This window comes from Formica exsecta, unplaced genomic scaffold (genome assembly GCF_003651465.1).
Source record: "Formica exsecta isolate Colony F162 unplaced genomic scaffold, ASM365146v1 scaffold353, whole genome shotgun sequence".
Taxonomy (NCBI): domain Eukaryota; kingdom Metazoa; phylum Arthropoda; class Insecta; order Hymenoptera; family Formicidae; genus Formica; species Formica exsecta.
The window spans coordinates 234,321-251,580 of record NW_021850780.1 but is presented as its reverse complement, the minus strand read 5'-3'; the positions used below and the strand labels follow the sequence as shown (position 1 = coordinate 251,580).

The window sequence follows — 17,260 nt, the reverse complement described above, 5'->3', positions numbered from 1 at the left end:
ACCTCCAACTCGTCTCATACTTCTGCCTAAAAAGAAATACAGGCGCGATTAACTTTTCGTTTTTTTTTTGCCGTCTCGGCGGTGCAAAATCGGTCTCGCGCGATATAAAAAAGAAACAATTCGGTGCAATTGTTCTCTTCGCAACAAAGAATAATTTTCAACCAAGCGATCAAAAAATCAATCAACAAATAATGAGTTAGAAAAAAATAAATTCATTTATAATATATTAAATATATAAAAATGATCATAATCTTTATTCGTTATCGTCATTGTACACGAGATGGATCGTTTAAACTTGGATAAACGTAGCTTAAAGTCGCCGATTCAATTTAATTTTAGACAGCAATTTCAGGAAATACTCGCGATATATCCCGTTTCAGGTAGACGAAGAGAAATACGAATGAGATTATTAAGTTAGGTCAACTCACTCGCCCTTGTTCGGATGATGTCGGACCACGTGTATGATTCTTCCCGGCGGATACAAGGGCCTGTGCAGGGTCAGGGCAATGCTGGAATCGCTGGGCACGACGGTCTGAGCGCGCGCCCGATCCTTGTCCCGCTGGTATTCGCTGATGCAACCACCGGCCTCTAGATTTGCCGCTGACGTGGGCGTCGAGCCGCAGCCGCAGCACATCACCGAGCACGCAATCGTCTTCCACTGTGGAATAATATGCTCGAATAAACCGAATCTAGATTATCGATCCTAGAATCAAATATGTCAATTTAGATCAAAGAGAACTCGAACTGCGTACTTTCGGGTCGACGCTTCTTTTTATAGCGTTGATAAGATCCGCTCTCAGACTCTCCATCTGCCGGAGTCCGATCCTTGGTACGACGTCCTTACCAACCACGACGGACGTGATAAATTCCTGGCTGTATTGCTGGGCAGGCATGCTCAGCAGTCCACCGGGTGGTCCGAACGAGAAGCACACCAGGTCCGGATAATCCTGCTTCAGCAGAATCGCAAGGATCGCCGCCGTACCGGCGCCCAACGAATGTCCCACCAAGGTCAATCCGAATTGATGAGTGCCTCTAGAAGGATCCTGCGGCGAAATTCGCGGACCAACGCAAAAAAAATCCTTTTGATTATTCCCGGCATGTAAATTTTTATCTTCAGGAAGATCTGATTGCGGAAATATTGATAGATACGGATTTTTAATGTCAGATTTTTAGGTGCAATTTTCCAGTGAAATATATTCATAGATTGTCGCATTGTTTTCGATTCTTTTGATCAAACAAATATTTAGAGTCTTGCCTTTTTTTCGTTTCATCCTCAGTGAAACGAAACAAAAATTCCAGAAAAATTGTATTACGATAAAAGGAATTCAGCATACACGCGCGGTTGAATATATCGTCTATTCATACGGTACATAAGCTTTATCTATCGCGCGGAACGGCGAGCTGAAAAATTTAACTGTCTCGAAACGAAATACGCTCGACGAGACACGTTGGCCGGTTAAATCCGGGATAAAAAGGTTACTGGCACATTTCCCTGCGAGCAAGAGCCTGTGGATGCCTGTGGATGGCCTGGATGATGTATTTTTTCTCTTTCTCTTTTTTTTCTTAATACATATTCAGTAGGGATCAATGAGGGACTGATTTATTTTTCTATTGTGTAAAAAAAAAAGGAGAAACACACTACATATTAAACGCCAAAGCAAACTCTTCACGTTCTTCCTAGCGCAAAATTTAAATAAGGTACGTTGCTCATTATTAAAAATTACTCGCGTGTCTGATTATTATAAAGATAGCGTGGGGAGCGCCGAGTGATTATTCCGGGGACTATCGTTTGTAATGAGTGACGAGGCGCGGCTCATTTGCACACGATATACCCACCTTGGCGCGAGCACGCGCTATGAGATCCTCTTCCTGTAACTTCTTGCGTATGTATTCGGCGGCCTGCACCATCCCCTTGTGCCCGAACCAGTCCTCCCTCGGTGGCGACAAAGGTAGAACCTCGCCCTCGGCGTTCAAGTCCGTTAGCACGTCTTTCATGCTTATGGTCCCTCGTATACTGATTACAATCTACATGAAACATGTGATCGAAACATAGAAAAATAATTTTCAAAAAAAATAAATAAAATCCCGTAAGAATGATAAATATTAAAAATAATTCTGAAGAAAAGTATGAGATTCAAAGAAACGATAAAGAATAATTAGGAATAATCATTTAAAGACATAAAAGAGATTTAAATTCATTAATTTACTCTTCTGCTATTAAAGGAGATAACGAGATTATTTCTAAATGCAATCAACACCTATCGATTGGCTCTATCAAAGCCCATCTTATCCATCGTAGCTTAATCCAAATGTTGATAGAGTAAACTTTGCTTGTTTACTTAAAAGAGGTAGTTCCGCGGCGACAGTCATCGCGGCGACAACGGGGATTAATGAATGATACGCGAGCGAGATAAACCCGGGCCTAGACAAACCTTTCTCTTCGTATAATCGAGCGCGATGAAGAACGGCGTCTCGCCGACATCGACGTGAAAAGTCGCGTAGACGACCTCGATCTCCCCCAGGTCGAGCATCCTGCTCAGGGCGGCGTAATTGCATTGGCAGCAATTGTCCTCAACGATCGTCGCCTCATCCTCGTGACGGGCGCCGCATGGGAAGCAGCAGCATTGCAATCTATGGGATAAATAGAATGATGAAACGAGGGCAGCAACGAGGCCGACCTGTGTGTTTACAGGGATAAAGAAGATCAGCGTGTCACGCTTGAGACAACACCCTGACACGACGGGGAATATTATATAATAGAAAATATATACTTTGGATTAAACAATTTTTCTAACAGCTCCCGATTATATACTCATTTTAAAGTTACAAAGTACCCCACGCTATTGTTCACTCTTTAAAATATTGACTTGCAACTTTAATATCTTTCAACCCCTCTTCCGGGGTATTTCCTTGTTCGCACTTTCTCGCGATATTTCTTAGCAAAGTTTTCTTATATGTTTGCATTAAAAGTATGCTATATATTTGTTTAAAATTAGTTTTATGGGAAATTAACAAATCTATACACTCACAATGCTCAAAGAACGCCCTTTTGTTCTAAATAATATGAAATGCTTCGTTTACGAATGAGACATTTATATTTTAATGCAAATAAAAAATCTTCTCTAAAGTAAAATTTTTTAATACGAAATATTGATAATAATAAATACGTATTTTCATTATAAATGCTCACAAAATAATTATTTATTGAAATATTGAAATAATTATTTATTTTAATATTTTCTCAAAATTGAGAATATTTTGCGAAAGCAAGTTTTGGCCATTGCAGTTCAATTAAAACGCCAAAATGCATGTTACATGATAATATCTCGAAAAACCCGAAGGATTTACCTAGTGCACAACTGGCAGAGCTCGATAGAAGGACCGAGAAGAAATATGGGCCAGCCGTAGGCGGCGAGAGCAAAGTGCATATAGTGGATGGCCAATTGAAAGTGGCCCAGATCGCCGTCCTCGGTCAGGGACAGGAACTTGGTGCGCGGTGTCACCGGCACTCCCGACAGGAACTCGTACGTATCGTTCTTGCGCTGCTTAACTATCAGCTCGCGCTCGATCTTTTGAAACTTTCTGAGCAGCACCAGACCGGCCACCACGTCCGAGGGCACCACATCCAGGTCGCGGAAGAAGTCGCTCAGCAGCCGGGCGATGTCGGCGAACGAGTTCTACGAGCAACGTCATTATCTTCTTTCAGGATAAAAACTCAGAAATAATCGTTATTCTATCAACCCTCGATTCTTTGAAACTTAAAAATTAAACATATTGACATCTGATCCATTTATTCCAATTTAATTAAGATAAAGCATTATTTTTCAAATCCGATTGATTTCTCATTTTTGTCAACAAAGTTGATTATAATCAGATATTCTGACAGATCTATATTTACACCTTAGATATTTCTAATCAGCATACTTTTGAGTTGTATCTCTACAAGATTTAGTTTTTGATCTTTTACATAAAAAGAAAAGGTTTATTCTTCTAGAGATTTAATCTAAAATAGATTAATTTTCCCAAGTCGCAATTAATTTCTTTGCGCTACTCACTCGACTGCGATCGGAGTTACCCATGCAGCAAAACAGCAGTCTGCACCTATTGTCCCAGCTGTCCTGGTAGGCGCGTATAACTTTTCTGCAACACAAAACGTAAAACCGTATGAGCGTTTAGATGGACGTTCTGGTGCTTGCCCAGGCGCCAGCGCGTAAATCCAAACGGCCGTAAAAACCACACCGAAGCAAAATCCCATCCCAATGGGATATAAAGTATGAGACAACGCGGTCGTCACAGCGAAACAATCGCGGCTCCGCGGTGGAAGGCATCTAGGAAGCACACCGCAAATTTTCCGCGAGGCAATCTCGCTGCTTCGGATACCGCGTCCGAGAGATTTTCCGATCTTCATTTATAGTAAAGCCCGAATGGGATTTCGTGTTCGACTATTATCGGAGAAAAATGTAAGAGATACGAGGTAAAAATTGTAGAGATATTGAGCAATCTCTCTCTCGTATCTCTCCTCAAGAAAATATAAGATGGAATAAAATTGTTCTTTTTTAATTAAAAAAAAAGATCGTTTTTTTATATTTATATAAAATAATAAAATGCAGAGAATAATGCGCGAGAAACCGCGAAACGTCCGTCGTGCATTGTAATACATAAGGACAACTCACCGTTGTCGCCAATTTCTATTTCTGCTGCCGCTGCGCTTGTAATGCAATCTGGCCCCCCTCGATTCCGCCTCCCTCATGCTGCGCTGATATTTTTTCATCTTTACCCAGGACCTGCCGGCGGCGTCGTACGTGCACCAAATAGTCACCATCAGCAACGCCAGCAAGCACCAGTTCGATATCACCAAACCTAGCCGGTTCGAAAATTCACGAAATGTTTTTCATTTGTTTTAATCGATTTATAATCCAAAATTAGATTTTGTAGATTAAAATTTGTTGTAAAATAGCGAACAACACTTTCGCGTGATCGAAAAATGTGAATATATATTTCGTCGAAGACAATTATTACCGATGTACAAAGAGAAGGCTCTCTGCGTTTGTAATAATTATATTTTCAATAATTATATTTTAATTATCGAATATATGAATTGCATATAATCTCATAAAGTTTAATTAATTTGCCTAGATTTAATTTTATTTTCATATGTATGATATGGATATGTATCGCGTGTCAATCTTGCAATAATATTGCTCTCTATCTTAACAGTAGATTTATAAATTTTTAACTCGTATCTCTCGAATGCAAAACTCACCTAACATAACATCTTTAGCTTGGTCCACTCGACAGGTTTGATAATAACGCGCTAACCAAGTAACACCTGCGCACAGCCATCCGGTCTCCACCAACACCAAGACTGAAAACAAATCCCCAGGTAAAATCCCGGGTCATAACCGTATCTTCTTTTAACTTTCCGAGTTAAATAATACTTTTAATTAATCGCTAAGCAGGCACATCTCTCCAAGAGCCAGCGATAAAAAAAACTTAAAAAAGAGAGACTATGCGTAAAAAAAACTATCTCTCGAGAAATTTTTAAATCTCTCTCTTATATCTCACGTTATGCATCTCGCTATGGTCGTCGAGTTTACGCAAGCCTCTTCACAATAAGCAAGGAAGCGCGCGTGTCTCGTCGATTGACGTAACTTTGCGCGCCGGATGGAAAAAAAAAGATTGAAACGATCGGCGACAAAAGCTTCCTTCGGCGTCGCCGAGAGCTTTACAGAGACAACGGATACGCGCCGTCTTCCGAAGCGGAAACGCGCGGCGAAAACAAACACGATTGACCCAGTTGCGACAATAACCGCGACTGTCTCGGTCCGAGACACATCCGGAATCAAGACGAAGAATTAACAAATAGATTCGAGTCGAGCTATATTCACTGCTTGAATTCTCATTGAGTGCTTGAGTACTCACTGTCAATACATGTTTTGACAATTAAGACGAGCTAAGATTTGTTTTAATATAAATTCTCCACAACAAGAGATAGAAAGAAATTGTAACCCCTCCGATAAAATTGATTTTATAATTATATAAATAAATAAATGTAAAAATAAAATAAATATAAAAAATATAAAATATAGAAATATATAAAATTATATATACTTTAGCTTTTCTTATTTATTCGTCAATAAAATATAAATTTATGAATGCGATAAGATGCAAAAGCGATCTTATCAATTAACTGGAATTATTATTATTAGTTACCATTTAATTACATTTCTTGAACTCTTATAAGCAAAAACATTCTTATAATATTCGATATTAAAAGTATCTGTGTAATTAAGATCTCTTTAAAACTCTTATTACGGAAAGTTTATATTCGTCCAACTTTAGCATTAAAAGTGAATGCGGCGCACGATGATATTTCTCTTTAAATCAATTATCTCAAATATTTTGCAAAGAATTTATACAATCTAATTGGTGAGAGAGTCGGAAAAATAATTAACCGATAAACTGCAGTTGCCGGGAGTTAAATATCGCGTTATTCTATTAACATTTGATTTACGTTAAGCGGTAAATGAATCGCGAGTTCATCTCGCGCGAATTTTGCGCTATTTAACGACCCGATAAAAAATATATCGCAAAAACGTAAAAGAATGCTCGAATGAAAAAACGATGGCGCTGCATATTTTAATAAACCTTAAAATGAAAAATAAATCTCATCTCGAGAACAGGCAAGCGCGAAGATGCCCTGAAAAAAGCGAGAAAAAATGCACGGAAATGAAGTTAGAACTGTAGTAAAGCCAGAAAAGAAAACTTAGAGAGTCCAAAAAAATTAAAAAATATCGTCGGTAGGTACACACAGTACATGAAAAAGAGCGCGCGTGTAGCAGTGTGATAAATATTATGATTGTCATCAAACCATTTTATCAATACGTTTCATATTGATGATCTCTCAATATTAGTCTACAGAAGTTTAACAGTATTGTGGACAGCAGTGACATATCGTAATGGATCGCACGAAGAGATTAAAAAAGATCTGTATCGCGTGAAATGTGACGCAATGTTTCTGCGGGGTTTCAATTTTTTTCAATAGAACGAGTCATTTTATTTATTTTTTTTTTCCGATGATGAAAGATGTAAAAATTGAAACCGTACGCAATTTTTTTCCATGTTTCGAAAAATATATTAAAAATTAGAAAATATATAAAATATGTAAATTTATAAAATATAATAATTAATTTATAGAAATAAAAATATAAAAATAAATTTCTTTATGAAATAAAAAAAGGAAAGATTTCTCCGACATCATGCAAGAGTAGAAAACCCATGATGACCCATACAAAACATGATGTTCGACTTTTGTCTATGTGACTATGTGACTTTTATATTCCCGCGATTATCACTTTGATTGACATGCGAATAAACAAACGTGTCGGATAATAAATATACTCACACAACCGGATATAAAGGATGTACTGCATCGGCGCCCTCGTCGCAGTGTCCAGGATGCTGCCCCTCGTCGCCAGGAAACAGATGGAGAATTCCACCGCTATGCAGGCCACGAAAAGACCCTCGTATCCGATCATGTACTCCCACATGAGAAGAATGCAGGGGACGCTACGATCCCATTCGAGAATCCCCAGTAGAACGCCCAACACCGTCAGCCTGTATAAACCCATAAGGAGATTCCTTTAAGACGGCGGAATGCGAGATAAATATACCCGAACCTAGTTCTCGGCGATAAACGGCGGAAACCGTCCTTGAATTATGCATCTGCTGTGCGACACACATTTGCAACAGTTCACATATTCCAAGATATCCACCGATCCCTCGCCTGACACTTAACGATCTTATCTTTTGATAAAAATTCAAATTCAAAGATAGAAAGTAAAGTTTTCTAATTAATACTTTCATATTTTTCAAGTACCCTCTTTACGCAAAGACTTCTACTCATATCTCGTTACATAACTCCATTCACTACTCATTACATAACTTCGATATTTATTACGTAACGATAGTACGATGTTATTCGTCGTCAACGTCAATAATATGCTCCTTCGATTACATCATTCGAACGCTTAAATAAAGGCGGAACCTTTCATCGAACGTTGACGTTGCGGAAGTTCTCATACACGAACTTTGCGGCCTTTTATCGGAGTACACGATCGCCACAAAACACATACGACCAGATAGAACTGTACGGAAACTGACTCTCGGTGAACCGTGTGATAAATGCAACCGCATCCAACTGATGCATCGGAGAGCTGCCTTTCAAGCGGTTCGATCGACCGAAAGCTCCCTTTAGCGAACACCGCGACAAATGATCTTCGACGGGATTGCGTTTTTCGACGAGCATCGCGCGTTAAACCGCGCCAGAAAGAACCGCAAAGATCAATTCCGATATACCCTTAAAAAAAAAAAAAAAATCTGTTCGCGTTGACACCGTTGACGCCGCAAATATTGAGAAAGTAAATTTTATTTTAATCCGTTAATATCAAGAAACCAAGTAAGGACTGGAATAATGGATTATTAGTGTTTTTACGTTAAGCTTAATCATCTTCTTTTCATCGAAAATTTACTAATTGCTATTCACTCCGAATCGGTTAATGATTCAGAGTCGAGCTTTGCGCGAACGATTCGAATAAATTCTGCAAAGCGCTCATATAAACTGAAGAAAAAAAAATTTATATACGTTATTGTACATATGATACATCTGTCAACGATGGCGGTGCATTCACATTTCGCACTATGCGACGCTATGCGGTATGACGTCTGGTCGACGGAATATATCGCGAACGGAATGTCTCGTCAACACGTGCACGACACTCATATCAGCTGAGGACGACACGTAAAATATTTCTCACTGACGCTCGAATACTCGGAACTGACTGCCCACCTTGCACGTGAAGCTCATTTCGGACGATCTATAATTTATTCGAGAATAAATCGTCGAATTTAGAAATCACGCGTTAAATGCGAATCGATAATAATCGTAGACAAATCTTTGAAAAGTAGCTAATCTAGGAATATACTTAATGAAAGAGATATATGAATTCTTTAATGAAAGATATATATAAATTCTTTAATGAAAAAAATATATAAATTCTTTAATGAAAGAGATATATATATTCTTTCTTGCCCTTTTAAATATACAATATCTTTTATAATCTAAATAAAAAGAAAAGAAATATAGAAATATATCGAAATCATCGAATATTCTTTTATGCAATCACAGTCACGTATTGAAAAATATTACGTGTCGCGCAACCAAAGAAATTCAAGGAAAAGGGAAAAAATCGACAAGAAAGAGAGAAAAGGGAGGAAACGAGAGATTGCAGACACGGCGAAGGGTTGTCAGAGCCTTGGATGCTGCTGCGTGGTGGTTTCGTATCGATTTACCTCGTAGCCGGCTTTTCCTCCGTTTCTATCACGGATCGCGTCGACCAGACACGAGGCAAGATACCCCGAGGAAAAGAACCGTCTCCCCCTTTACGATTATTGTGGCGAATTAAAGGTGTCATAGGTGCTTCTCTCGACATATTAAGCGCCACATGGATTTCGTTTGATTTTTTTTCGCAAAAGTGTCTAACTCAAACTCTTAACCGGAGAGACGAAGACACCTCGTGTAAGCTGAAGCATCCTTCTCCCCTTTTCGCGCTAAAAATAGCTAATCTATTAAAAGTAAGTTTACTATACACACAGATACGAAGAGAATTGATGAAGATGTTTAAAACAGGAAAAGTTGAATTTATTGTATAAAAAAGAGAGAGAAGAACAAAGTGGAAAAATTCTATATTAATTCTAATTAATAAGATAATTCTATTAATAAGATAATTTTCTTTTTCTTAAGCTGAAACTTAAGAGGAGTACTAATTAAGAGAAACGATTATATTACCGATCTCTTTAAATTATTCCAATTTCCCGAATCCGCGTTCCTCTTCAATTAAAAGTTATCAATTCGATATATAAAATATTTCCCATATGCGTTCAAAACGCTGTGATAGAAATTTTTTCACTTCATGCAATATTCCGAATATGTAAGAGTAAAGTCAATAAAAATTCCATGTATCATATAGAATCAAAATTATCCGGAGAACCGTTTGTACTGGCCCCCGATATAAACTCCGTCTGATCCCGACGACGACGCGAGCGAAATTGCGGCAATCAAAAACTTTGCGTTCATCGGCGATTTGTATGCCGATAACTTTTCCGGCATTCGCATTGCTATCAGTTATTCGTTCCGCCCTGCGGTTTCGTCTTATTTCAAGCTCCCCCTACTTCGAGAGGTGCCAATTTATGCAATTACCGGTTCGATTGCCTCAAGTACGCGATCGATGTAAGAAAGCATTTACACCGATCCCTTTAAAAGGGATTCCCTTTAAAACGCACGGCAATTTCAGTGATTCATATAATATTTTTAAAGCTGTATATTGTTTTCATATTTTTATACAAAATATTTTTCTCGTATTTTATATTACAGAAGAGGTGTAATCGACAACACAGTTGTAAAAATAAAAATATTATTCTTCGATTGTCGCATCTATTTTTTTCATTGGCCAAAACTTTTTGAACGTGACAAATATTAAGAATAAATTATATTGATTTTATATTAATATATTATTATGCAATTTATCGTTCTATGCATAATGTCATCACATAATTGTCATCCGACGCGGTCATGCAAATTGAATAGTTAATAGTCACGTAACGAACTTGATTTGGGATATCAGAGCTAAATATACAATAGTAGTGACAATGTTCCCGCATTCTCCATTCAGCGTCGACTTTACCGCATGCGACCGTCTAGCATTATTGTACATTATGATTCCCAAGGTGTGAAAAGCGATAGAATACTGTGATACTACACGTATTATACTTGGGTCGGATATATATGTATATATATATAACTCGATAACGTATACACAACATATAGAAACTCCCGAGGAAACTCCAACATAATTAACATGTTCATAAACATACATACATTAGATATTAATTATATCAACATACTTGAAATATCATATTCATACAACAAGCAATAACGCGCGTGCGCGAAAGTGTATTAAACTATATTATAATTAAATATAAAATTATTAGAAAAAAATTAAAATATATGAAATACAATAATAATCTTCCTCTCTTTTTCTCTTGCGTATTATGTATAATTAAACAATTTTATATGGCTGAGCAATAATATCTCCGTTAAAATAAATAAATGTCAAGTGAGCCGTTTCTCTAAAGTTTAGAGGAATCAAAACATCTAAATTACGAGGCGTATAAAAACGCTTCGTAAACGGTGCTGTTTTAATCGACCATCCGTATAAAAAATTTAAGGCGAATAATCGAGAATTGCAAGGCGGATAGTGAAAAGAGTCGACGTTTGAGCGGACGGTTCGCAAAGGAGAAAAAAACGCCGATATAGCTATGTTTAACATCCAGTTTAACGCAGCAGCTTTCGACGAAACGTCTCATTATTTTACCTCCTAGAAATTCAACTCGAGTGAGAAACTCTACTATTCTACGCTCACTTTCCAGACTTCTTGTTATTTATCCTAGACCCTAGACTATCATCGAATTTAGCTAGAAATTTAATGCTATACTTCACACAAACCGCAAACGATTTTCATACATTTGCCGTTATATTTGTCGAATGATGAACTTTAACATTTACATGACATTATATTTTAATGACGGTTCTTGATCCATTGTTCTTTTTCATTGTTCGAGTTCACTCTATGAACTCTAATTAAAAATATATTTTAAATATATTCTAAAAACAATTTAATCTACTATTAAATTATATAATCTATTGCGTTAAATTCAATCCATTATTCAATTGTGCGTGTGCGATTTTAAATTTTTTATTCAAATCATTTTCAAGAGATTTATTTAATTTAAAAAATTTTATTCGATTTTAATAAATAAAGCCAGATTATGAACGATTCAAAATTATAGAGCATAAATTTGCAATAACCAATTGTATTAGTTCCCATAAGGTAATCTTTTTCAAGGAAAGGATAATATATTCGATAATGTATTGCGTGTGTTGACCATATAAAGAGGCGCCGTAACGTCTGCTATTCATTCTCGAGAGACATTCTCCCGATAATCCTGCAAAATCAGGTCAATCTATGAGCAGAAGTTCAAGCACGCTAATATCGTCCCCGTCGTCCATTATCAAATAGTGTCACTTTTAAATATCCACATATGTGGCACAAATATATTCAAGTAAAAAAAAATCGCTTTGTGCTTCTAAAAGCAGCGACAATAAATTATAAAAATTTTGACGTTCAATATAAATGGCTAAAAAGAAATTTATTAAAAATAATTGTGAGAGAGAGTAATTAAAATTATTGTCATTTTTATGCAGAAAATGTTTTTATTATTATTATTATTTTTTTTTGTCAATGCTGTGGATTTTTCGCTCAACTGATTCTCAAGATAGTAATTTATTGTGCGAGAGATAGATGCACTTCCTGAGCGTTTAATTCGCAGAATAAATTTGCACAAATTGACATGCATTCTTTGATAAATCGTCGAGATAATCGCGATTTCTTTCATCTATTTTTTTTTGTCAATGCTGTGGATTTTTCGCTCAACTGATTCTCAAGATAGTAATTTATTGTGCGAGAGATAGATGCACTTCACAATAAATTTGCACAAATTGACATGCATTCTTTGATAAATCGTCGAGATAATCGCGATTTCTTTCATCTTCGTTCGTCCTTTTGAAAGAAAGACAGCACACATTTATTGACGAGAGATTCGAATGAAATACCGTCGCCTCGAAAAAATCTTTAAGACAGACGATAGAAACACCCCGTTATTTCGACGAAAATAAAAATCAAATTTCATGAAAATTTAATCACGTCCATTTTATTTCAACGCGATTTACTCATCTTTATCTCTAATCTTCGTATAAAAGACTTCAGATATCAAAAACACCCGAAGCCAACAAATAAATAAGCTTGTACACTTCTGATCCGAAGAAGCGGAACGACTGATAAGTAAATGCCATTCGACAAAGTCCACAATAAAGCGAGAAATTTTGCGGGATTGCCGAGAGAGCTTTCTCGAAGCTCTCGTCGCGCAATTCTCTTTGTGCACGCGGTCAGACTATTTCCAGTCGTGAAGAGCGCACTTCTCGACTGCCATCATATACTCAAGAACGAGTAGTAAAAGCTCCAGAACGAGTTCCTTTACTTGCGCAACGCGAGTTTCACACCGATAGGCGCGTAATTGCTAACTAGTCTGATTTATGATGCACCATTATTAATTCCTGAATCCAAGAGACAGATAGAGAGAAAAAAAGAGAGAGAGAGGGAATTGTATTAAATATTCCTTCGTACTATTTTATCTAAGATAAGATTTTCGCATCATAACTTCAATTATCTTTTATTAAAAACACAGATATGTTAATAGAGTATCTCGTAATTTTATAGCATAATTACAAAATTAGAAAATTTTTTCGAATAATTCTGAATTTAAAAAGAAACCATTAGTAAGCACAGCTTCGCGATTCAAATAAATCAATAAATTATAATTCAATAAATTATAATTCAATAAATTATCCTATAAATGTAAGTCTAATAAGAAAGTTTCGTAGAATATTAAAAAAAAAAGTTTACACCGATTCCTGCGAAGAGAATGCTAAAAGAATCTTTAATCTTCCAATAATTTCCTTGAAATTTTTTTGAAGCTTTTATTAAAGACATTAATTTATAGATATTACGCTATCGTAATCATACTTCATATTGTAACTCGGAACGAAATTAATATATAATTACTATTATAATTATGATATATAATAGTATATATTAGTGACCAAAGCAAATGAGTAAAGCAAGTGAGAAAGGACAGAAGCACGTGTTTGTAATTATCGGGGCAAGTTTCGGGACAGCTGTGTCGTTGAATTTTACGGATGGGAGAGTTTGAACCTCTGCTTACGGTGCTCGAAAGTAAAACGCCAAGAGAAATATAGAGTGCCAAGAACGAGATGCTGTCGGAAGTACGCGAGGAATTTCGATCCTTAGTTTGTACCCCGAAATTGGGGCACAATCACAGTTACTTTACGTCGAAGTAACAAAGCGGACGCGAGATGGAAGTAAACGGAAATTCTGGATGACACGTCTTTCTATTTCCAAACCGACCCTCATTAAATTAGCATCCCCACTACAACAAATTACTATAAAACTTGTGTCAAAATTAAGTGCTATTTAGGTGCTAATTTAGTGTTCTATTCCTGATTTTAGTGGTCGAACTATTTAGCAGAAATCCGCGATTTAAAAGTGGGGGTGCTAGCTTTCATCAAGCTAGCCCCTTATTAAAAACTTGCACAAAATCCAAAAGTAAATATATTAGAATTAAGTGCTTTTTAAATGCTTTCAAGAGTAATTAACAAAATTTAGTTATTTATTATAATTTAGAAGATATTAGCTAAAAAAGACAAAACACGTATAAGAGTAATGTAAAAAATGAAGACCCTAAAAATAAGAATATAAAATCCGTTTTGATCTTGATATATTCCCTGATTTTGGGAACTTTTTATATTTTGTGAGCACAAAAATCAGAGAATATATCAAGATCGAAATGGATTTTATATTCTCATTTTTTAGAATACTTCACTCTTATACGTATTCTGTCCTTGTTAGCTGATATCTGCTGCTAGGTGTACTTAACAAGGGTTTCGAACCGCGGAATAATGTTCGGTCGGACGTTTCTGAAAATTTCGAAAATGTTTCGATAAATTTCAATTGCAATGTAATTTGTGTAATACGTTAAACTAAATCCACTATCAAAGTTTAGAAAGAGAGAGAAATATGCCGTCTTTGATACTCGAAAAATGTGTCCTGAGTTCCAATAAAATTTCATGAAAATTTTCTAATTTTTCTCGGTAAAAATAAAATCCCTTTCTTTTGGACAATTTCAAATTTATTTAAAAAATAGACATTATATGCATATATATCATAGAAGAAAATAAAAAGATATTTTTATATTTTTTGCATAGTTTAGCTATCTTTTGTACAAGTCTGCGGAAACGAAGAGGCGTTTTAATATTCTTGCGAGTAATTAATGTGTAATTAATATTGTAGATTAATTCAGACCGAAGGGAGCATTTTGGAAATTTCTACGATGCGGGCGCCTATATATACACATACACACACACACGGTACGATGCCGCAATGCCGGGTAATCGTGACCTCTGACATTTTAGACGCGGAAACATTTCTCATATCCGGTCGGGTAAAGCTCAATACCATGTGCGCGAGGATCGATGGAGGGAAAGGTCCTCCCCCTCCCCCTCCCCCCCCATCGGATTAAACTTTGCATAAGAGTGTTACCACAACTTTGCGCTTCTTGTCCGATAAAAGAGATCGCTGTCCTTTTCCCGACAAGACGATAATAAATTATTTTCGAGTTTTCGAATAATTCAGATGGTGCACTGCCACTTTATATCGAACGATAAATTTAGAATCACATTAGAAAGCAATGAACAAGCCAGCGAAATACCGATAAATGCAAAATGCATTAAGCATCGATGTTTCAGAAAATCTTAAACTTCGCAATAATAATAGACTAAATAAATTACAAATTACCTCACCCGACTATTGCTCTGCTGTCGTCCGATACATCCTCCTCTCTTGTTCGCCCTTTGCCGCTCCATTATGGCACTTACTCGCGAAAACACGGCTAATTATGATACTTTGCAACAGCTGTCGACATTACTCGCACACGCATTTTATTATAAATCTCACAATAGAAAAACAACACGAAAATGAAACAATCGTACAAAGTTAGGATCCGCTCTTCTTTTAAAAAACGACTATTATTTCGTTACCATAAGTGTGAATACATATACGAGAATTTTTTATTCAAGATAAATATAAACAGAATGTAATATCCAATAGATTTGTAGACCGAGTGAATCTTGTAAAACGCGCATTTCAACAGATCACCGATGTATAAGCATTGAAATTTTGCTACGCGATTGACAAAAGTATTAAAGTACGCAAGTCTAATTAACACGCGATAATCGCGAAAAAAGATAATCGCTTATTGATAAGAAACGATCGCGTTTGATATCTTTTAATATTCGTTGCGATCGTATTCGTACGATAATATGCGCGGAACTGCACGTTACTTTCTATTGCTCGAGACTTATCGAGCGAATGATAACGAGACGATTATGTATTGTGTATAACTAGCGCTCGCTATTGTTTACATATGATGAGAGGCCTTGAGTCGCGCGCACAGTGAACGGCCCGTAAATAAACATTTCATATCGTCATATTGCTCTTTAAAACGTGATCATTCACACTCCGAGCATTTAGATATTATCAGTCCGCGTGGTGAATTAATTCTCGCGATTCATAACTCGTATCGAGAGAACGGCTATCTGTCATAACGAGTATTTCGCGCAATTTGTACATTTCGAGTGGTAATCACAAAACGAGACAGCAATTATAATATAAATTATAGTTTTATCGCGATTTCTGTGGACGATAAATCTTTCTTTTTAACGAAGTTCGGATTCGAATAAACTTTGCATCTCGCGCTTTGTATTTTTCGTTGATTTAAATGTAATCCGCCAATTATTTTCGGATCGAGAACACGTGCGATAATACACGAATCGTATAATGGAGCAATCACATCGATGATCTCTTGAAACGAGTACGTTTTGTATAGTTTTGTATAGATCGAACTCTCTATCCTACGCGAGTCGACAAAGTAATGGCTTTTAGAGATATTATCCTGCGAATATTTATTTATTATTGTTATTGTAATGAATAGCGACGCGTCTTTGTTTACGTTACTACTGGTATGTTAGAGTGTAGTGGGGCAGATCACGAGAAAGATAAAAAAATACAAAACAGAATAAACTATTTTAAACAAGAGCGTGTATTATCTGTTAGCAATGTCATCAAATGGGGAATTTCGAGCGACGAACAGATCATATTTTTCGCGTTATTTTCTCGTTGTAATATGTAATGTAATAAAATGCAAATTATGTGATTAATGTCAGAGCGTCGCCGTCGTGTAAAATGCCGTGCAATCATAATTAGTCATTGTTTTCGCGAATGAATATCATGTGACTGCCCTGAAGGAGCAGCAAATGATGAACAAGAGACAAAAAGGAGAAAGAAGGTATGCGACGACTGAGCAATCGTGGAATGAGAAATTAATCATTTAATTCATTACTTGTTATTCTTATGAAACTAATCGCTTATTTATCTCCGCGATAGTAATTCATCAATTAATCAATTAAAATATTATTTATATAAAATATTATTTATATAAAATATTACTT

General features: G+C 36.4%; 1 protein-coding gene across 4 annotated transcripts in view; it reads right to left on the bottom strand.

Moving 5' to 3' along the window:
* The window catches only part of LOC115238655 (sn1-specific diacylglycerol lipase alpha), a 45,458-nt gene that overhangs the window by 10,484 nt on the left and 17,714 nt on the right, over positions 1-17,260 (bottom strand). For 3 of the 4 annotated variants that reach the window (XM_029812654.1, XM_029812651.1, XM_029812652.1), the window contains 10 exons: positions 7,406-7,617; positions 5,264-5,365; positions 4,674-4,860; positions 4,056-4,140; positions 3,349-3,677; positions 2,433-2,631; positions 1,837-2,025; positions 753-1,043; positions 429-658; positions 3-26 (listed from right to left, as the gene is read on the bottom strand). In XM_029812654.1, coding sequence (XP_029668514.1) covers positions 3-26; positions 429-658; positions 753-1,043; positions 1,837-2,025; positions 2,433-2,631; positions 3,349-3,677; positions 4,056-4,140; positions 4,674-4,860; positions 5,264-5,365; positions 7,406-7,617 — 1,848 coding nt within the window. The remainder of the gene's footprint in view (positions 1-2; positions 27-428; positions 659-752; positions 1,044-1,836; positions 2,026-2,432; positions 2,632-3,348; positions 3,678-4,055; positions 4,141-4,673; positions 4,861-5,263; positions 5,366-7,405; positions 7,618-17,260) is intronic. The other variant, XM_029812653.1, reaches the window with a different exon arrangement.